Here is a 23,675-nt window from a genome sequence, read left to right as displayed (position 1 = left end):
AACCCACAGCAGCACCAGGGCAGGTTATGCCACGTTGGCAGGGTATGCCAACAACATGGAATCCTTTTGTCCTCCAAATAATAGCACTCTTTGCTTCTTTTTTCCTCTTTTCCTCCCATCATAGCCTTAGCTATTGCTGGTGGCTCCTACTACATTTCCTCCCGATTCCTTCCTGAGGAGAGGTAAATGCCATCCTTCCCTGAACAGCTGGCTGGCAGTGCATCTGGGATGACCTAACCTCCCACCAGAAGTCTTCTGGGCCAGGTTCACTGACTTTTGTGTTCAGAAAGCTCTAGACACAAAAGGAACGTCATGGATTGACCTATCTTGAAGACCACATCCAAGTTACACATTCAGCTCCATCAGGATTTGAAATGGAAGATCTAAGAGGGCTGACCTTGTTTTTTGACGTTTTGTTTTGTTTTCTTCAGAGCTGCCTGCAAGGGTAGTAAAATGAAAGATGGCCAGAATATTTGCGTATGCTAAAGGTTACTTTAAAAGCCAGTTTAGGGTATTTTTAAATTGTGCCTGGAGTTAATGACCGTGTGGTGGTTTGACCGTGTTCCTTACAATAACTCCCCGTTACCATCAACATGAAACCACAAAAAGCATTCATGAAATCACAAAATCCTTGAAGGTCACTTGCTATATTGTTAAAGAACATAAATAGCAGTTTTTATTAGGCTGGTTGGCAGCCAGATGCAAACTTGATAAGAGACTTAACACAAGCAATATTATGTCTGGTATCAGTAACCTGTCTAGGCTATTTATGGGGTTTGCACAAACAACTAAATTAGCCAGCATTGAAATGCCAAATTCAGAAAAGATGGAGAGGTTCTTTATTTCCACAAGCTTCAGCTACTGTTCTTGGGTTGTTTTTTTTTGTTTTTTTTAATAATCTCAGCTATGTAAGCCAGAGTACTTACACATACATTTGCAAGAAGAAAAGCCTCTGCAGGAAAGTCTGAGCTTCCTGAAATCTCTGAAAGTTCATCCTCTGAAGTTCTTCCAAAATACCTCCTTACACTTGGCTCATCATTAAGATTTTTCAGGCTAAAAGAGCCAAAACAGTTTCCTCACATTCACACAACACCCTTTTCCCTCATGCATGTGAAGAGGACCAATGTCTTTACTGAAGAACAGATATGCAAACTTAAAGTTAATAGGCCAATTGTCAAATTCCCTTTTCCATTGCAGGCATTCATCTTGTAGTGAGGTGGATTGTGAACTGGCTGAAGGATAGAAGCCAGAGAGTAGTGGTCAATGGGACGGAGTCCAGTTGGAAGACTGTATCCAGCGGAGTCCCTTAAGGGTCGGTACTGGGACCTGTATTGTTTAACACATTCATCGATGACTTGGATGAGGGAATAGAGTGCATGGTCAGCAAGTTTGATGATGACACTAAACTGGGAGGAGTGTCTGACACACCAGAAGGCTGTGCTGCCATTCAGAGAGACCTGGACAGGCTGGAGAGTTGGGCGGGGAGAAATTTAGTGAAATACAACAAGGGCAAGTGTAGAGTCTGGGTAAGAGCAACGCCATGTACCAGTACAAGTTGGGGACTGAACTGTTGGGGAATAGCACAGGAGAAAGGGACCTGGGGGTCCTGGTGGACAGCAGGATGACCATGAGCCAGTAATGTGCCCTTGTGGCCAAGAAGGTCAATGGCATCCTGGGGTATATTAGAAGGGGTGTGGTTAGTAGGTCGAGAGAGATTCTCCTCCCACTCTACTCTGCCCTGGTGAGGCCGCATCTGGAATATTGTGTTCAGTTCTAGGCCCCTCAGTTCAAGAAGGACAAGGAACTGCTTGAGAGAGTCCAGCGCAGGGCCACAAAGATGATTAAGGGTGTGGAGCATCTCCCTTATGAGGAAAGGCTGAGGAAGCTGGGTCTCTTTAGCTTGGAGAAAAGGAGACTGAAGGGGGGACCTCATTAATGTTTATAAATATGTAAAGGGTGACTGTCATGAAGATGGAGCCAGGCTCTTCTCAGTGGCATCCAATGATAGGACAAGGGGAAATGGATATAAGCTGGAACATAGGAGGTTCCACTTAAACATGAGGAAGAACTTCTTTCCAGTAAGGGTGACAGAACACTGGAACAGGCTGCCCAGGGAGGTTGTGGAGTCTCCTTCTCTGGAGATGTTCAAAACCTGCCTGGACACGTTCTTGTGTGATCTGATCTAGGTGGTCTTGCTCTGGCAGAGGGATTGGACTAGATGATCCTTTGGGGTGCCTTCCAAACCCTAACATTCTGTGATTCTGTGATCTTAATTAACTTTATTTATTGCAGTTAAATTAGTAGGGCTGTTCAGAAGTAATTCTAGGAGAACCTTGCACACCAAGGAGTGGCTCTCATCTAAAATATAGACATTTCTCACTGAGTTGGGTGGCCAAACTGTTAGTGTTGTCGCCGTGGAGAAAGGGGGAATTCTGTCATGGAACTCATCTGACCTGTTTTAGACATCCGTGTAATGATGAGATGAATCATGCCCTAGAAAAGGCATCTATTCAACCTGCTCACATGTAGGTGTCTATGTTCCTTAAGAAAAAAAAAAATCCATTTTGTATGTCTGGAAGAACAACACATCTGCAAGAAGGGCTTTTCCACTCTCACCTCTTCTTAGCCTGTAAAATAGTATTCAAATTCAAATGATTTCTAAACCTTGAAGGAAGACTTGAGATATAAATTAATAATCACAGAAGTCCAGGGGGAAAAAGAAAAGAAAAAGGGAGGGGAATATTTTATATCTGGCGCACACTCAGACACAAAGCATTGCCAGCATAATTGTACAGTACTTTTTAGGCAGGGTTTGTTTGTTTTCCTTTGGGGCTAGTTATACTACGCTACCATCGACATAGGTCCTTAACACACATAAACCATGATTGAAACTCTTAAGGAAAAATATTCTTAGCCAGGAAACCCATACTAAAGCAATTGCTATATTCAGAAAGTGATATCCAGAAAGGCTAATGGACATTAGGAACACTTTTTCAGATGTATCCCTCTCTCACGACGGTTCATCTTAGAAACACATTTCTGTTTCAGTAGGAGCTACAAGCCTTGGTGAGGAAGAAGTACCTCGGAGGACTTAGCGCGTGGCCTTCAATGCTGCCAAGGCATCCACACATGCTCCACTCAACACAGTGTACTATGATGTGAAGTCCATGTACACACGACAAAAGCACGGCAATTATAGATGATTGACGTCAGCAAGTCCTAGAGGGCTCCGTTTTGTAACAGGAACCTCATTAGATGCTAAAACTGTGTCCGCATACTTGCTACAGCTGTAGCATAGTTTAGTTTCAACTAGTTTCCTTTTCATAACAGAAGCACTATCGTATTATTGACTCTGACAGCGTAAGCCAAAACCGTACTGCTCACACGTTAAAACTGTGCCAAAAGCAAAGATGTAAGAAAGGCACAGGGCAGGGAGAGTTTCTCAGGCCTCAGCGGGTTCTGCTGTCACTACGTTATTTCTGAATAAGATGAAGAGAAACAAAAAAGAAGAAGAAATTCTCCCTTTCTGTTAGCTTTCAGGGTGTTTTATCTTGCTGCTTTTTTCACTTGTTGATTTATTTTGACTTTAACGCTGCTGATCTCTTCCCTTTTGGGGAGCCCTTTGGATGCCATCCTTGTTCTACAACATAGTACCTTAAGGGTTACAGGAGTCAACCCATTCAAGCCAAATCTTCAATCCATGTCAGTTCTGGGGCTGGATCCAGCTATCTGTCAACAAGTGGACCTCCTGAGGAGATGACATACGCTCAGCACTTGCAGAATACAACTCTAGAGTTTGAAAATGCACTCAAACCCCCAGATGTTTTGGCACTTCAAAAGCTTAAATTTTGAGCCTTTCACTAATGCCAAAGCCCTTCATTTTGAACTGTCCAATCTGAAACATGTCTCAAGTCAAATATACAAAACTAGTAGACATGTTTGACATTCTAGGCATTGGTGAGTACAAGTATTCTCAGGACTTGTACTTTTAATTACCCAGCTCTGATTTGCCTCACCTGACTTAAATCATCTCAAAGCAAGACATCTATTCTAAGCTTGTTCTTCAGATTCTTTGTAAAGTCAGTGAGAAGAAATACGTACCAGAAGGTCCTTTTTGCTCTCTGCTAAGTACAGAAAGAGAATAGACAACTGACTCAGCCTAGATGTCTGAGTTTAAAACAGAATATTTTGAACGGTGCTTGAAGTACCCGTACATGTCTCATTTTGCAAGGAAAAATATGCGGTCAGAAGATATGCACAGCAGGAGAGTGAGGAGAGACAAGGAGAGGGCGGACACTTACTAGGAAGTGGGCTAATACTCTAAAGGCAAGTACAACTTCACTTAGGGGAGAATTCTCTGTTGTAGCAGAATTAAGACATTAATTTTGTATATTAATAGCTGGAAGCTGTCTTCATCACAGGAAGCAGCAACATTTCAACTTGAATCAAAGTTTGTCTAAATTCTTGCAAAAATCTAACCTTGATATATCAATGTAATTGAACTTAAATGCTTTTCCTCTGTCATACCATGGGAACAATTGATCAAAGGCAAGAGATGACAAGAGTAGAGAATGAAGAGAACTGAACATTTTTGATGAAAGCGAATGAGTTCCAGCAACTGGAAAAGAGTGTCTTGGAGATACCAAAACAAAGGCAGGCAGAAAGAAAAGCCTTTAGCACTGTCCCCAGGGAAATCTACCTAGATTTCAAAACAGCCTACTGATAATTCGGTATTTCTTAAATGTCTTTACTCCACAATTATCTCATTTCAAGCAGAAAATTCCCCATGCTTCACTCCAATGTATGCATTGAGTGTTCATTATGAATATTTCCATTTTACTACTAGGCTGCAGTTGCATAACAAAGCAAAGATCAGAGCAGCTTTTGGTCCAAGTGAAGAAATTGGCAAAGAGGCTTTGCTTAATTTCAGATTTTTCCTATGGCTCATGGTGGACGTCAGGCCATCAGTTTTCTTAGAGCAAAGTCCAAGGCTCTTAAGGGAATTTATTTCCCTCGCTTGATGTCTCAATTCCTGAGCTGTGTGTGGTCAAGAGTTGCTGCCGCATATACTGTGCGCTCACTCCCCTGTACAACTCAGTAGTGACCTCTCCAGCTGAAAGAAGGGTGGTGTCAGGACTAGCTCCTGAAAGAAATGTCACCAGCCAGCCTGTTCTTGATCACCCAAACACAGGATTTCAGAAATGCTTCTAGTCACCCTGAGGCATGTGGGACTTGCAGTCTCCTACTCATTGTCTTGCATCTTGGTTTTATCTATAGAAGCTCATCTTCTGCCGTAGCATACACTTATTACTGAACCAAAGGACTTACTAGGTTTATTGGGTTTTTTAAACTCCAGTTCATATTCAGTATCACTCTAATTACGGAAATGAATAACATTTTAAAAACAATAAGTGATAACTTCCTGTACAAACAATATCAACTTTCCTGATTCAGATTCTGAGTTTGTAAATAGCAACAATTTGTTCTCATCTGCAGCATGCTAAAACATGGGAAACAGGCACCTGGGTGATCCACATGGAGCTAATATGGGAAATGAACTGACACAACATCCTGACACAGGAAACAATAGAAAACTAGGAGGGACCCAAATTTTACAAATGTTTATTTACTAAGCACCTACAAATTCATTTAACATAAAACTAAACTCAAGAAAGGTAATCTTTGTAGTAGAGGATTTTCTTATCCCCACCTCACTCCTACTTGAGCCAGATAATTGAATTTCATGCATGTTCCCAGAAACAATGACTTATATTAAGAGATTCCTTGAGTATTCTCCTTCCAAACGCTAATGCTACACTGATCCGAAGGGGTGAGTTTTGGTACTCGATATCTCGTTTCTTTTCAACCTACTCAACAATTCTTCCTGAAATTGCATGTTTTTGGAGGACTAGAATACCTTTCCCCACCTTGAAGCAGAATGACACTTTCAACAGGCATTAAATGAGCAGTTACCTTGCAGCCTCCCTCATTAACAGTAGTTTGCCCTGACTCTCATATGTGCTTACTAGAAAACAATCAACACTTAAGTGTTAAGCAATTGGCTTTCAATCAAAAGGATCATCAAATTCAGAAAATTAAGATGCTAAATAGGTCTAAGCTTGATACAGGTTTGTCCCTTAAACATTTACTGGTTTTTGGCAAGTAAAGTAGGAGGAGAAATGTAATCTAATGCCATCTTCAACAGCGATGTCAACATCTAATGACTGAATGTCCTTGAAAAATCAACAAAACCAAGACACTCAGGCAGTCTTCCTTAACTGATTATTGGGGAGGAGGGGAGAGCTGTACCAAAACTACTTCTCCAGTGATACGTTTCTCTTCCGTCACCATGTGACTTGTACAGATAACCTTGGTTCGCATACATCTAATTAAGATCTCTTTCAGATGCAAGCAAGCTACATACAACTTGGAAAGCAGTGTAGAAAGACTAGTTGTGTCTTCCATTTGTAAAAATTGGGAATCCAGAAAAATTAACACTTCAAACAGGAAAGAGACCAGGAGAACTTAAAGGAATCTCTTATATCGTAAAGTGGGTTTAGCAGAGAAGTTCTCAGTCAGAGTCACAACCATCTTTGCTCTTCTCATGTGGTGAATGGAGAGGATTATGGGTAAATCTCAGATAGAGATGACATCCAAGGTGGGAGGTTCAAGAAGGTTCCAGGATGGGAAACTTGTAAAAGTCATCCAAGAAAATTGTAAGTTTTCCTAGGCAGCAGGAAATGTTGGTCACTAAATGAATAACCTACTTTGGTTATGCTTCCATGGATGAATCTGTAGTTGGATATCCAGTGGATTATATGAAAATAGTTGGGTGAGAAAAACAGGCTGTGGTATAATAAAGAAGAAGGAAAGCAAGATGAACAGCATGACTTATTTAATAATTCTCACTAAAGCAACACACAGTAATGAGGGGAGCTATCTTATTCACTGTAGTGAGAGGTTCACATCATTCTGTTTTTTTACAGCACCAGTCTCACTCTCTGTGTCACAAAATGAAAACAAAGGCTAATTCACTCTGATGTGAACTCATTAGAAGCAGCAGACACATAATTTGGAAAACTTCCAGTTGCACATTCTCTGTAATATGAGCTTTCAAAATCTTTGAATCCTGATATCTTACAGTAGTCTATTGATTATATTCTGTAAAAATCAAGAAACACTAGAATACAAAATTAAATTAAATCTCTAAAGCATTTATAATTTCTTCTTTTATTATTGTATCTATTGAATTCAACTGTTCTGAGAAGTGTCTGATTAATATCCTGGAAGAAAATAGGATCAGAAAACAATCTCTGTTGTAACCTAACTGACCTAATTCCAGCATTTCCCATACATGACACAATACTTGTTTGCTGAACACAATTCTGTGTTTAGTTTGATTCCATTTATTCTAGATTTTTACAGTCTGTGTAAGGTGGACTGCAGAGTACATCTTTGAATGTGACTTAACATGCAAACAGTAATTTTCTACAGCTTAAGATAATTCAGCAATCTGGATATATAACTTTGGCATCTTTCAGCTGCCTAGAAGTCTATAATCTTACACAGACAGGTTAAAGTGGACATCGTACCCAACATATGGTTTTCATCAGTCATCATCCGATTCTGTAAGATATGATTTCTCTGATACTCATTTCACAGATTCACTTCTCGTCTACTTCCATGTGGAGTTCTATTTACTCTAGCAGACTGCTTGGACTGGGTCTTTTTCTTTCCTCATTTATTTCCTAATGGATAAAACACTAGCATTTGTATTTGCAAGCTCTGAGAATGCAGATTTTATACATTAATTGATAAATTATCGTGACATTTTGCAAGGCTGAAAATATCACTCAAAACTAACCACAGCTGAACTGCCTTATTTACCCATTTTGCTGCATTGAAGTGCAAGTGCCAAGAAGTGTTAAAAAACATAATCTTACCGTTAACAAATACATAGACTGTAGACTCCTTCTTCTTTTTCACTGGACTTGTTGGGTATTTGCAGCTATAGTTTCCAGTGTCACTTGCTTGAGTTCTGCTCAAGGTCAGACTGCTGCAGGACTGCTTCCCATTCCTTCCACAGGCATATTTAATTACTTTCAGCCTTTTGCTATCCTTACTTAGAGTTTCAGGCAAAGACCATGAATGAACCATTTCCCCCCTGCAAATACAGATAAGGAAGCAGAAACAATTATGTTGGGCTGCAATTATATAGCTCTAGTTCCCAAGCTTTCTTTTTTATTATATCAGGCTATTTCTGGGGTTCTCTTTTATCTTGTTTTCCAAAAACAACAACAGAAACAACAAAGAACTATTAAACAATTGCCATTGAAGTTCACTCCCCACCTTTCCCCACAACATAAGGTTTCAGTTTTTTCTATTTTCAGTTACAAAAAAAAAGAAAGTGTCAGGTGTATGAACTCCCAGCCAAATTATCAGAATCCAACTCAGCTGGTTACCTGCAGGTGAGATTTAAAGTCTGGCCTGCTTGAACAACGTGATGTATGCCATTTATGCTCAGCTCAGGAACTTTTAATTTTGATCCTGAACTAGATCCTAGAAAAACAAAGAAAAAAAACACATTAACAATGACAGATCATCCTGTTCCAGTCCACTTACAAGTATGATGTTATACTGGAAGGGGAAAGCAAAGAAAAGGGGATGTCCCCCTCACCACACATGCTCTTTCACTCTGAGAGTAATCCTGCTGTTCTGACTCAGGATTCACATAATTTTCCGTGAGAATTACTCAGGAAAGAAAGTAGAAATGAAAGCTATGCAAGTTTTAGTCAATGACTTTACCCTCAGATTGTTCACTGAGCATACCATGAAGAAAGTTCAGGACCTTGCGGATACCCATCTAACCAAGGAAACGTCTCCTCATGCACCGCTGCCTGGGTTTCCTTAGGAAACACCACCATGGCAGCCCTTTCAATGGGAAGAGCAAAAGCCGGCGACTTCCATGGCAAGAGCTACAGAATGACCTCTAAGATACTGAACTCTCACTCAAACGACTTGCCGCAAAGCTGGAACTGCTCTGCAAGGAGTGAAAGGGGATTTAGGATCTTCCCTTCCTGACTGAAGGTCGCAGCACTGTTACCTACAGTCCCTCACTAGCTGCAGACTTCCTACCAGTGAAGTGATGTCAAAAGATAACCGGACAGCTCTACAATAAATTCTGAGAACAAGCTCAAGGCACCCGCCGGACCAGGTTTGCTGCTATTGAGAAAGCCAGCATGCCAACATGGCCCTGGTCATGGCCAGACCATTCTGGTACGGATGAAAACCTCAGTGTTAGTATAATATGAGATTGCTTAGGACACTTGAAAACATCCAGGCAGGCTTTTCACAAGTCATGTGAAGGCAGTTTTTAGGAAGTCCATGAAAAAGTGCCACAGTCAGAACACTCGAGGAACACCAGACCTTCCCTCTCATCAAGCCAGCAAGTGCTGGAAAGGCATAATGTTTTATCTTTGCCCTATAATAGGCTAGGGCCACAAAAGCTTTCATGGCAAGCAGACAGAAATTCACGCCTTAGAGAAGAAACAGTCCTTGATCCATCCCATTGCCCTTGCACTGGCAGGAAAGTGTTCCAGAAGGAACATAACAAGGAAATATTTTGAAACGGTTAAAGTTGAAAACCAATTTAAGTCTAAACCTGGACTGTAGTGCAATTTGTGGAGATTTCAGTGTCGTGAAAAAGGAGCAGAGAGTACCCCAGATCACTTTACTCCAAGAGAAAGTATTTCTTTGCCAACACATGAGGGAAGCAGGATCATATAAACAAGGGTAATGGAGATTTTCCACTAGAACGCAGTCAAGTACAGTTTCAGTTTAGCTACTTTAAGCCCTTCCAAGAGGTCCCTGCAACAGCCAACTACGAACAGCTGTATGCACCAAACACAGTAGAAGTATGTGAACCTTATTTGGCTGCTACAGATCCCGCACTGGAAAGGCCTCCTTCTTTTATTGACTATAGAAGGCGCTTTTGGACACCAACTCTAGCTGAGATTGACGGCTAAATTTTGGCTGTATAAACCCTCCAAAGTCAATGGCTGCTCCAAATGCAGCAGCTTTTACCCAGCAGCAGATGTAGCCTCAGATCAGAGGCTGAATATCAAAACTTTGCTCTGAGATGTGGGCTTGAACAACTTCAGTCTGAGAAAGGCCTAGAAGTCAAGTCTCCACTTTTGGAGAGAGATGCTAAAAAGTACAAGGATTTTATATAAAAGGTAAAGAAGGACTGCTCACATCTGCTGTTTTTTGGGTTGGTTGGGGTTTTTTTTTGAGAACTCAGCTGTGCTCCATTTGTCAGTAAGTATTTCTTATGGATTCCCTATAACATCAGTGGAGACAGAAGTCTGAATCATGCTCTGGGGCTACCTAGCGCAATCCACGAAAACAAGCAAAGAGCTGATTAGATCTTCAAAACTGTTTGATGGAGATCTTCAGAGACCTGTTTCTCTTCCTTAGCAATATAGGAAATGTACACTGTAGGAGTTAACTAACTTTTAACTAACCTTTGGCATCTAAGTTAGTTACATTTATCTGCATTTTTCTTTTTAGCTCTGTATATCTTATTTAAGCTGTAGCTCTAGTAGTTTGCCTGTATACACTATCACTCACCTCTATTCAAAACAAGATCTAAAGGGTACACTTAAACATAGATGTAAACTAAATTATAGCTCACTTAAACAGACTTCAAGCAAGGGCATAACAAGTTTTCAGAATAAATAGGTCCTCTGAACTGCACCACAAATATTACCAGAAATTTTAATTGCAATACTGTACAAATACACAGACATCCTCTGCCATTTGTCTAGACAATCATACTTCTAACTAGAAATTAATATATTCTGCCAGCTTTTAAGAGGGGAGAAAAAAGATGCAGCAAATCTTCGAAGAAGCAATCTGTTATGTGATACATTGCAAACATACATTTTTCTCACCTACCATTTATGGATCTTAACTCTGAAATGGTGGGTCTCCCAAAAAGCGCCCAGTGCTTTTGTGGGGTAGTCTCCCACAAACACTTACAGTCTATGAGTCTACTCATTTGCTATTCTGAAATAATGTCCCTGAAGCTAAACACTGAGAAATTGAGATAAGATGCTACAAGAGATAAGCTGTTTAGGCAGCTTCTTGAAGAGCAATCTAGGCACTTTTGTTGGGAGGGTTTGTTAATGTCCTCCAACTAAACAATCTGACAGTTTCACGAAACTACTATGTTCCTGCATTTCATTTGTATTCCTCTTATCATCCCAGAACTGGAGGCTCAGATGCTGTCCCAAGAAGGTAGATTTTATATCCAGCTTTATGAATCTCGTTCCTTACTTCTGGGGGAAGTCTGGCCTCAAGCTTTCCTGAATTGCTCTTTATTTCAGGCTCTAGAAAAGCTAAAAGCACACAACTGTGTCTACAAATGGTTCAATGCGTATGAAAAAAACATCAGTAATGGTCTGCGAGAGGAACCCGTTGGGATCAAAGCCCAGCTGCTGGAGTTGCAACACCAAATCCAGTTGCTAGAGAGCAACATGTAGGTTGCTTCCAGTGTAAAACTTATGGAAAGGTAGAAAATCCATGTGAGTGACAGACGCTTGAGAGCAAGGCAGGAGAGCAAGTCTGCAGTGCCTGGTCATGACTGCAGTGCTGAGTGTTCAGCTTTGCTCAGCACCAGCACCGGCACCCTGCCCAGGAGCAAAGCCAGCCATGCAGCACCATGCCCGCGTCTGACCCATGCTGAGACCAGGGGACCAGCCCTGGGAATGTGGGCTGCTGTTGTTTTCAAAGTCTGCCAAAGGCGAAGGGCAAGAAACCATTATAAATGTTACAAACTTTTCTCTTGATAACTCTACAGTCATATAAGCAAAGATGTCCACATGAAAAATCTCAACACCTATCCTAAATTGAGCCTATGAAACAAGACAGCTTGCAAGCCTGTATGTCAGAAGATCTGCCTTAGAGTTATGAAAATCAAATGAAAAAAACCCAACCCAGATCTTTTCACCCCATTCTGCAGGCAAGTATACCGGATACATATTCAAGCTTTTGCCCTTTTACACATATTACGTATATATAAAAGACACCGCAGTATTTGTAAATATTATGGGTGGGATTCTGTGATTATGGGTGGGATCCTAAGGAGTGCTTAGTGTTTGTTTAACTTTGCTCCCATTAATATAAGCCAGAGTTTCATCATCGATTTCAAGTATATTTTAGACACTTAACTCCAGTGGTTAATCATATTAACATTCAAGACCTAACATCAATGTATTTGGCATCATATATCAGTTTTGTTATATATTCATTCATTTAGTTTTTCACTGGCAAAAAGCTGAAGGAAAAGATCCTCTTTCTAGCCAACGCTGTTGCTTTTGCAAGTATGTGAGACAATGCTTTTACCAGCAAGATGCTAAGTCTTGAAGAAAAATAGCTTTATTTGACATCCTATCTATTCATGGGTCATTAGCTTCCTTACATTTTTAAATGCTTCAAAACTGATGCAAGGTACAAACGCAATAGAGTTTGACATGTTTACCAGAAAAGAAAAAGGAAGGAGAATAGCAGGGAAATTCCTACTGTCAATATTTAGAAGCGGATTATGCCTTCTCTGTACCTTCTCTAAGCATTTTACTTGACACTGTCTTTTCTGAAGGGTCATGGCTCAACAGGACACGTTCACTTATCATTGTGCCTGTCACTAAGCGACCATCAGCAGCCTACCCTCACACTGACCTACATTGGGGGGTGCAACTTCTTTTCATGTGACAACAAGAGAACTAATTAATCCTGATAACTGAGGAATCTCCTCCCATAGGGAAAGGGGTGATTTTTTTTGGCATATTCTATTTGTTTCGGAAGGCTTATTAGATACATGTGAAAGTCTGTCAACAGGGTTGCTTAATTAATGAACAAACACTATTTAGATTGCAAAAGCTGGACATTCTGTCTGAAATAAGGGAAGGTGAAATATTTTTTTTAAAAAGCAGAGAGTATAATCTGTAATTTGCAAAGGAAGAGAAGGATAAACTTTCTTCAACTATTTTCTTGCAAAAAAGGTGATGCTCTTCCTGAGTGAAGGAAACAAAAATTTCATAGAATCATAGAATATCTCAAGTTGGAAGGAACCCATGAGGATCATTAAGTCCAACTCCCTGCTCCTTGTAGGATGAGACACGGACTACAAGTAATTTAAAAAAAAAAAAAAAAAGATAAACCAAATGAACATGTATATATTTTTCCAGTGATGTGTGAGTTCAGTTCTACAGATATCTGACTAACCATGCACACATGTTCTACCTTTCACTGATTTTAGCTAAACTTCAATTTCTCTTAAAAAGATAGATCTGCCAAACTTAAAATTTGGACCACCTTCAGGATTGTTATCCTCATTTCGATTTTTCCAGCTTTTACTTTTAAATTTCTTTTTATACACTGTGAATTTCTGCTACCTTTGACTAAAGAAACTAAACTCAAAAGCTAGCTTTATGGTGTAGTTAAAAAAAAAAAAAAAAAATAAAAACATTAGATATTAGAAGTTATTAAAAATTTCCTGGAAGTTCACAGTTTTGGTGGCCTTTTACTTTTAACATCTTCTTCATAATTTGAGGCTGAGTGACTGTCTTCCAACCACTCCAGTTATCCTGAACATTTTGACTAATTTTTTTTCACCTGCACAATGAGAGGTTAAGGAGAACAATCAGTTTATCTTTGCAACTTCAGTGTATACAAAGAATCTGACCTTCTGGGTTTAAAGTGCCATCGGTGGGCAATAAAGTTATCCATCATGAAGTAATTGTTTCAGTCATTGTTGGGTTTGCACGTGTTTTAAGGCTATACAACTGATCCTTTGTGGGTTTTGCCATCAAATATAGAATCATAGAATCGTTAGGGCTGGAAGGGACCTTCAAAGGTCATCTAGTCCAACCCCCCTGCAAGGAACAGGGATACCTCCAACTAGATCAGGTTGCTCAGGGCCTCATCCAACCTGGCCTTGAACGTCTCCAGGGATGGAGCATCCACCACCTCTCTGGGCAACCTGTTCCAGTGTTCTACAACTCCCATGGTAAAAAATTTTTTCCTAATATCCAACCTGAATCTACCTCCCTCTATTTTAAAACCATTACCCCTTGTCCTATCACAACTGGCCCTCCTGAACAGCCTCTCCCCATCTTTCTTGTAGGCCCCCTTGAGGTACTGGAAGACCGCTATAAGGTCACCCCGGAGCCTCCTCTTCTCCAGGCTGAACAGCCCCAACTCTTTCAGCCTGTCCTCATAGGAAAGGTGCTCCAGCCCTCTTATCATCTTCGTGGCCCTCCTCTGGACCCTCTCCAACTGGTCCATGTCCTTCTTATGTTGGGGACTCCAGAACTGGACGCAATACTCCAAGTGAGGTCTCACGAGGGCAGAGTAGAGGGGGAGAATCACCTCCCTTGACCTGCTGGCCATGCTCCTCTTGATGCAGCCCAGGATGCGGTTGGCCTTCTGGGCCGCAAGAGCACATTGCCGGCTTATATTGAGCTTCTCGTCCACCAGTACTCCCAAGTCCTTCTCCTCAGGGCTGCTCACGATCCATTCTCCGCCCAGTCTGTATTTGTGCCTGGGATTGCCATGACCCAGATGTAGGACCTTGCACTTGGCCTGGTTAAACTTCATGAGGTTGGTACGGGCCCACCTCTCCAGCCTGTCGAGGTCCCTCTGGATGGCATCCCTCCCTTCCAGCGTGTCGACGGCACCACACAGCTTGGTGTCATCGGCGAACTTGCTGAGGGTGCACTCCATGCCACTGTCCACGTCACCGACAAAGATGTTGAAGAGGGCCGGGCCCAACACGGACCCCTGAGGGACGCCACTCGTGACCGGTCTCCACGTGGACATCGAGCCGTTGACCACTACTCTCTGAGTACGGCCATTGAGCCAATTCCTTATCCACCGAGTGGTCCATCCATCAAACCCATGCCTCTCTAGTTTAGAGAGAAGAATGTCGTGCGGGACAGTTTCAAAAGCTTTGCACAAGTCCAGGTAGATGACATCCGTTGGTCGACCCTTGTCCACCGATGTTGTCACCCCATCATAAAAGGCCACCAAGTTGGTCAGGCACGATCTGCCTTTGGTGAAGCCATGTTGGCTGTCACCCACCACCTCCTTGCTCTCCATGTGCCGTAGCATGGTTCCCAGGAGAATCTGCTCCATGACCTTGCCAGGCACAGAGGTGAGGCTGACCGGCCTGTAGTTGCCCGGGTCCTCCTTGTTCCCCTTTTTAAAAATGGGGGTTATGTTCCCTCTCTTCCAGTCATCGGGGACCTCGCCAGACCGCCACGACTTCTCAAATACAATGGCCAGTGGCTTGGCAACTTCATCTGCCAGTTCCTTCAGGACCCGCGGATGGATCTCATCAGGTCCCATGGACTTGTGCACCTTCAAGTTCCTCAGATGTTCCCGAACCTGCTCCTCAAGTACAGTGGGCGGTGGTTCATCCTCACAGTCCCTGCTAGTTCTTTCCACAGCTTGGGTGGTAAGACAAGAGGCTTTATCAGTGAAGACTGAGGCAAAAAATTCATTGAGTACCTCAGCCTTCTCTATGTCGCGGGTGACCAGAGCACCAGTATCCTTCCGGAGGGGGCCTACATTCTCCTTGGACTTCCTTTTGTCCCCTACATACCTATAGAAGCATTTCTTGTTGCTTTTTATATCCCTTGCCAAATTCAATTCCTTCAGGGCTTTAGCCTTCCTCACCTGATCCCTGGTCACTCGTACAGCTTCTCTGTATTCCTCCCAGGCTATCTGTCTCCGCTTCCACCCTCTGTAGGCTAACCTCTTCATTTTCAGTTGGTCCAGGAGCTCCTTGCTCATCCACGCAGGCCTCCTGGTCTTTTTGCCCGACTTGTTCTTCATCGGGATGCACCTCTGCTGAGCTTGGAGGAGGTGCTCCTTGAATGTGGACCAACTTTCCTGGGCCCCTCGTCCCTCCAGGGCCGCCTCCCACGGCACTTTGCCCATCAAGTCCTTGAACAGGCCGAAGTCCGCCTTCTTAAAGTCTAGGGTACAGAGTTTGCTGAATGGTTTCCTTGCTGCCCCATGGATCTTGAACTCCACCGTGTCGTGGTCACTGCAGCCAAGGCTGTCCTTAAGTTTCACCTCACCCACCAGTCCCTCCCTGTTGGTGAGCACAAGGTCGAGCATGGCACCCCTCCTTGTCGGCTCCTCTATCACCTGCAGGAGGAAGTTGTCATCCACGCATTCCAGGAACCTCCTGGACTGCCTGTGCCCTGCTGTATTGTCTCTCCAACAGATGTCAGGGTGGTTGAAGTCCCCCATGAGGACCAGGGCTTGTGATCATTTCCTCTCGATTCAAACGTATTCAGTAAAAACGTATTTTGTAGAGGACACTCCTGGTCTGGAAAGAGAGCCCACCTGATTTCTTAACAAGGTCTTCACCTCTCTGTGCTGCTTAAAATGTGGGTCATTCAGTTCAAATGCAGCTCAGGACTTTACTCATATTATGACCACTTCCTTATGAGTCATCCCACTGAAGGGAATGGCAACACCCACATATGTGCAACTAATAAGCAACTGCAGAATCCGTCCAAAATGGTTAGGAGCATGGCAGTACCCAGTGAGTTGACCGTTGGTGCATCTCCAGTGAAAATGAACTGACTCTAATCTGCAGCACCTTAACCAGAACATGGCCACCACCTAACCTCATATGAGGCAATAGCCTCTGTTTTGTAAGGAAATCTGTGTTATTGGTAGTTCTCTTTATTTCAGAGCTCTTCGTGGCAAGCTCTTGTATTACCAACTCTTCTGAAGGTACTTCATGCCATTCTGTGAGTAAATATAACTCTTTTTTTGGTCAAACAGTTGTACCTATCCATAATAATTCCAGTTATATCATTATACCAAACCATTCTACTTAAAAAAAAAAATAGAGGAAAAAGATCTTGTGGTCAGCTCTTAAGAGCCATTTGAGGTTTTTATTTACATCTGATCATAAGGAGACATATTGACCAACAGGTCCTCTTAGTTTAATCAACACTGAGATTCTCATCAACTTCAAAACTTGTATTTATAAGACAAAAACTTCTAGGAAGAATTGTCTCAAAATCTGAGTGGCAATCAGAAAAACATTTGGGTCTTTTTTCCTCCCTGAAGGACAAAAGTCTGGCCTGATCCTGCCACAGGGCTGGAGGAAGAAGGGCTCACTCTGAGTAATGAAGATTTTTAATTCCATGACTGCTGGTGGCTGAGAAAAACTGCTACTGGAAGAAGCTACTCTTTCTCCTCCATAGGCAGCAATAGTCCCTGTTTCACCTATATTGCCTGGGTTTCTAGTGCTCAGGCACAGGCAAAGCAGGCAACGCAGTCTGGTTCCTATACCCAGAAGTAAAAGCACCATCTCCATTGCCTGCATGAACTTAGAGACAGCCTCCAGGGAAGACCTACAGTGCCAAACCGTGAGCCACTCTGAGGTTCCAAGCAGTATCTGCAGGTCTTTCAGATGCCATTCAGGTCCCCATCCTAAAGGAAACATCACAGTCCTTATACACCTAATTTCATACCATTTCTCTGAAGCAAAACCAAACATCCCACCTAAACTCTGCAGAAGAGAAACTAAGATAGCTTATCTGCAAGGTAGCAAGGAGGTATGCCTTCATCCCAAGCTGACACTGACAATTGTCCAGATGAGCAAGCTCATCATCTGAAGTAGCAAAATGTAACCACTATTTCTGTCGAAGCAGAATTTTGCAGGGCAACCAAGGGCCATGGGGACTTGCAAGCGTTAACAGACATAGGCTCTTGGACTCTAGGGTAGCTTTGTCCCCCTTTCCTGTTTGCTCTTGTGCAAAGAGAGGCATCATGTGTGCTGGTACACAGTCACACAGCCTGCAAACAGAAACACACTCGGGACAGAAGACACAGTTCAAACTGTCTCACTTCTCAACACATCTATCTCTCACATATGCCTCTGTTGTGACTGAAATGTGTTCTCCTTTGCTTTCAAGATCAAGAAAATTGTTGGAAGACACTTACTTACAAAGTACACATTGATGCATGAAAATAATCGATTCATTGATTTGTCCCTTCCAAGTCCAGAAGGGACATTCTGATTACCCAGTGTGATGTTCTGCAACACATGCCCAGTGATTTCTGAATCATTTCCTTAAATCTGATTAATCTCAACTATAATTTAAGAATTTAAAGTACCATTAGGACTTAATAGTCCGGTAAGAAAATGGATAGGTTAATGGATGAGAAAGCTGAGCTGCTCTGTGATACAGCATTGTAATAGAGTCTGAACAGCGTAAGGTTTATCACAGTAGATTAGAAGGGTCTTGGGCAGACTAAACTGCTTTGACCCTGACTCCATGCCCTGGAATTAAAAATCAGTCAGCAGGGCAAATGGATACGCTACCACCCAGGAAAGGTCTTCATGGGCACAGAAAGACATGCATGTGTATTATTTGAGCAAGCGTGTCCTTCCTCTCTCAGTTCTGGATCTCAGAGCAAGTGGTAAGAGTTGATTTACTATTTGTATGCATTTTCTGTCCCCAGATGCGTGTACACACTGATACAAGATTACATGCTACAGAGGCAATGTGTAACACCCAGTGGCTAAAAATAGAGCAAGTGCAATTCTGATAGCACTTCATTAACACATCCGAGCAGTACACACTCTCATGTCAATATGGTCAATAGCTGTAATGTAAACAAATATGTATTTGTTTACAAATTTTGCCAATAATTGCCACATATTTTGCCAGTATTTGCCCTAGATAAGTCAAGTTGTGCTTACAGAAGTCTAAGGTAAAGCCATTTTGTTAAAGAGCAGGGGGTTTAGTTCACTTAAAAATTTAGATGTAGAAATTTAACAAGCTGAAATCACAACTGGTTATTTGAAATAAATCTGGCTCCAGTTTATACCGATTGAAATCGCTACCATTTCCCATCATAGCTGGGTAGCCAAGGCCACGCTGTTCAGTGCGCTGTGGCCACACAACACCTTCTTGAAGGCACTTGCTTCACCAGATTGTCAAAACATCATGTCCTGTCTGCCCTAAAGTCACCAGCTGACTTTTACACATGAGCATGGGCACTTTACATAATGCCAATTAAAAATAAATGTAAAAATTTAACATTTAGACTACCTGAGAGAAAAAAAAATTAAAATCTAGGTTTCATCTTTTATTGACCCAACTTTAATAACTCTAGAAACTTAGTGTCTGAAATGAGCACCTTTGCCACTATCTAGCCTGGCTCATTTCATTAGCTGTATAAGGAGAAAGCAATTACAGAGAAGAAGTAAAACCAGCTGTGATCGCAAACATTTTATTTCCCATTGAGTGTATGGAACTGAAAATGGGAATCCAAATGTACAGTCTAACGCCTCCAATATGAACCCTTATGGGATCATCGCTTTGATAAACCAGACCAAGGGGGTAAAATGCACATATACATACTGTACGTTGAGAAAAGCAAGAGAAATATCACAGTTGTGTCCACCTTAGTCTGGTCTTCACTCCAACATAGTGAATGCCCAGCTTAAAAAAACAGGTCTGCTGAGGCTGTTCTCAGCAAGGACTGGTCACAGCAGAGCCAGACTGTAGTGGTACTTTCACAGCCACATTCATCCATGTGACTCACATAACCCCTCCACCTCATTGTGCCCATCCTGGTCCCTACGGGAAGACTCTGCTCAGGCCATTGCAGATGAGAAGCGGTTGTGACTCCATCATCTGCCCATCAAAAAGTGATGCCTTGTGATCGGCCACTGGCATTCACCCAGCAGTATGGTTTCCCTACCCATATTACATCTGTGAGCCATGAGATCTATTCTATCTCTTACTGACATGTATCAGCAACCACTACGCCTCCACTCTAATTCTACCATGACAGATCCAGCACATAATCATTAGTTTGATATTTTTAGGAAAAGTTTATTCCATTAACTAGAGTAGTAGAAAAGTATTGATATGAGATAAAGACAAAGCGAGCACACTAAAAACAGACCTCAAAATAATTTTAAATTCCTACGTAGACTAAGGGGGCACATTTTCTTGACCAAATTCAATTTAATTACCAACTTGATACTTAAGAGTTGTTACAAATTAAGCAATAGAATAGGATTGAATTGGAAGACTGTTTCATATGCATGTCTAAACAGATAAACTGCCTACCTGGGGGTAACCTGCCAGCTCAGTCTGCAACACTGGCCTATCAAATCCATTTAGGGCTGTGTTATTCATCAAGCTGTGCACATAGATATAAATTAGGAACTAAATAAAAGAAAACATAAAGCAAAGTTGCAGGATTTCCACTTTGCTGAAGACTGCCGGTTATTATTTCCGATGTTCCATCATTATGGCTGAACTGTCCTGTAACGCTCCAAGAAAAAAAAAAAAGTCAAAGTTGGCAACTAACTTTCCATCCACCCTACCTTAACCTATAAAACAGAGCTATAAGCAAAAGCCCTGGGAAATAAACCAATGGAAAATAACTAATGCAACACAACAATTTAAACTAGAGAGGTGAGAAGAACTGGAACAGTCTGCACAGAGGATTCCCTTGTCATGGCTCAAGAGGCTAAACACATTCTGCAGTTAAATGACATCTAAAACATAAAGTCTATAGTAGGTGCTAGAAAGCTTCTAGCAAGCTTGCCTATGGCTCAATTTACATTGAGAAATTATAATCATAAGTAGAATCATAGAATCATAGAATGGTTAGGGTTGGAAGGGACCTTCAAAGGTCATCTAGTCCAACCCCCCTGCAAGGAATAGAGATATCTCCAACTAGATCAGGTTGCTCAGGACCTCGTCCAACCTGGCCTTGAACGACTCCGGGGATGGAGCATCCACCACCTCTCTGGGCAACCTGTTCCAGTGTTCTACAACTCTCATGGTAAAAAATATTTTCCTAATATCCAATCTGAATTATAAAATAGATTAGAACAAATATTAATTATAGCACTGCATGAAACAAAGAAAGGTAGGGTTTCACCTCAAACTCTACCAACACAATAGAAGAAGAAAATTCTCTATATGCAGTTGGATCCAACTATGTTATATTCATTTGCCATAAACATAGACAACACCTACATTTTGGCAGACATTAATTTTAGACTCCTTGACCCTCAATCCCATAGTTTCTTAGTAAATAATAGTGGATTTTAGATCATACTACAAAAAAGTTTCCTCTCTGGAGAATTTTATCAGATAACCGCTTCCTGCAAGGTTCCTTGAACCTCCCTTGAAGATCAGATGTTGGACACTGCCAGAGGCATAACACGGAGCTAAATAGAGCCCTTGTCTGATCCGGGATGGCAACTCTCACACTTCTGTTAACATTAGTCCACGGTGATCCTGGTGAGAGGTTTTTCCATGGAGGAATGACAATGGGAACAAAAGAGAAATTCCTTCTCTCTGTGGCAAGGAAGAATCCCACAGGAAGGACGCTTAAGCAAACTATGTGAAATTGCGAAATTCCTCTCATGAAACGCCCTCACACTCATCCCTCGCCACTCCCCACGCACTAAGCAGGGGGTCCTGTTCCCAGAGCACCGGTTTCCCGAGGGAACTTCCGAGGAGTGGAGACATCTGCTCAGGGGTCCCCAGCTCTGTGAGGGCCACCATGCCTTGCTTATTCCACCCCCGCTTCCGGGCACAGCGTGGAAATAATGGCACCACATTGCCACAGCATCTTCAACCCACTGAAGTCCTAGAAACAGCTTCCTTCTAACCACTTCTCCATCCTTCAGCTGCTCTAACAGCAAAGAGTACCTCGTTTCAAGGTCATAGCTCCAAAAGAGGGAGTATAACTTCAAAGGGATTGCATTTAGGAGTGCTTAGTGATACATATCATTGAATGTTGGAAGAGTAGCCTCAACATCTAGAAACGTATTGAAACCATGCAAACAGAAATCAGCATCGGTCCCATCACACTGGATTGTGCTCTGTCTAAATATGTTACAGGGATGAGTGAACATTGTGAATATGGACAAATTAATTTTGGTACGGAAAATCAACCAGGATCTGCTGGAAAATCAACAGAGATAGTAAAATCAGGTCATCGTGAACATTAATGTTTTGCTTCTCTGTTAACACAAACCAAACAGAAGTCTGGGAAAAATGATGAATAAATCAGTTAACTGTCTCACAGGCATCTATAATGGTCTTGAATAATACAGACGCATCACGGGCAAAATCATCCTCCTCTTCATCTTTAGGCTGGCACATTTTCACCAACCGTGCCACAAAAAAAACCCAACAAATACCAAACATGACTTAATACAGAAAAGTCATTCACATTCCCAGTCCAAGTTTCTTCATACATCTCAATGGCTCAAAACTTAAGTTTCAGACAAAAGTACCTCTGAAATGTATAGTTTCTCAATCTGTTATCTCTTTGCTTAGTTCCAGCATGAATTCATTCTGCCGGTCACAAAAGGCATGATATTGTGCCACACTTGGCTTTGGAGAGAGCACCAATCCCTGTATTTTCACTTTTGAAACTGCTGCTTGCAGTATATCTAACTTTTTCTTTTAACAGCCATATTTATGCAGTGCTGACCTCCAGCCGTGGAGGAATGAAACTGAACTTCTGCATGTTGGTAGGAGAAAACTGTGTGGGCACCTTCCTGATAATCACCGGTTCAATTTTAGAATGAGAGGTTTCCACACAGTTATTTAAGAAGTCAAGCCATTCCCAGTTTGGAATGCTTGGGAAAGACGGTTTCTCAGTGCCAGGAATACGTGTAGTAAGGATGAACCACAAGGGCAAAGACAAAAGAGCCTGGTGCTGGCCATGGGTGGAATTCATGTTCAAATATGCACAGAAACATTTACAAATATTGATAGAGCAAAAAAAGAGACTACTGGGGGGGAAGTGAGATCTAAAGATAAAGCACATCTGTGGAGGGAGCAGTTTGCTTCTTGAAGGTCTCACACCAATAGGAGAGACGTGTCCAAGACCAGAGGTGACTGTGGTAGCTGGGCATCCTATGCTTCATAGCAACGCTGCTCTTGCAGCAGTCTCACTTTCCACTCCCTGTGGGGCTGCAGCACGAAGCCCCAATCCCTTAACTTTGGGGGATTCAAAGGAACAAGTTGCTGATAAAGCCCCACCACAGCCCCACTGGACACAGACTCCTGAAATGCCGAACCTTAACCCTCATCTGCTGAGCTTCTTCCTTTCCCAATCTCAATCGGACACGAAAACTAGCAAGTTGATAAACATTGTGCTTGAAGTTTCCAAACCACATTAAAGTGTAAGGGCTCAGCAACTGTCCCGAAAATCTGGACAATTTCCTTTTGTCCTATACACCCACACAGTGTGAAGAACTACTGGTTTCAGGCTCTGAAGCTTCTGACAAAAAAATAGGCTTAACTTGGTTTTACATGCGTTATTGTTCACATGTAAAAAAAAAAAACACCACCACCAAACAAATTCTCAAATCTCCTGAATGACAAATTTTTAGGGTTTTTAATGGATTGAGTGCTTCTGGATATGAAGATCTTTACTAGGCACAGGCAAAATCCTTATTTCCTCCCAGAGGAACCATAAATCTAGAGTACACTAGCTTAGCCCAAATGAATGGCTCCAGATTTACACCAGCTATAAGAGAATGAGATCTACTTTTGTGTAGAGCATATGAGCAAAACACCTGCCTGGTAAAA

At 42.0% G+C, this 23,675-nt stretch overlaps 1 protein-coding gene across 1 annotated transcript in view; it reads right to left on the bottom strand.

The window, feature by feature from the left end:
- FLT1 (fms related receptor tyrosine kinase 1) overlaps positions 1–12,692 on the bottom strand; it is a 105,906-nt gene extending 93,214 nt beyond the window's left edge. The window contains exons 1-4 of the mRNA XM_086616237.1: positions 12,620–12,692; positions 11,108–11,164; positions 8,463–8,583; positions 7,944–8,164 (exon numbers count right to left, since the gene is read on the bottom strand). Of these exons, the coding sequence (XP_086472363.1) occupies positions 7,944–8,164; positions 8,463–8,583; positions 11,108–11,164; positions 12,620–12,692 (472 nt within the window). The remainder of the gene's footprint in view (positions 1–7,943; positions 8,165–8,462; positions 8,584–11,107; positions 11,165–12,619) is intronic.
- Positions 12,693–23,675: the final 10,983 nt, after the last annotated feature.

The sequence above is a fragment of the Tauraco erythrolophus genome, chromosome 1 (genome assembly GCF_009769465.1).
Source record: "Tauraco erythrolophus isolate bTauEry1 chromosome 1, bTauEry1.pri, whole genome shotgun sequence".
Taxonomy (NCBI): Eukaryota; Metazoa; Chordata; class Aves; order Musophagiformes; family Musophagidae; genus Tauraco; species Tauraco erythrolophus.
This window is presented reverse-complemented; position numbering and strand designations above follow the sequence as displayed.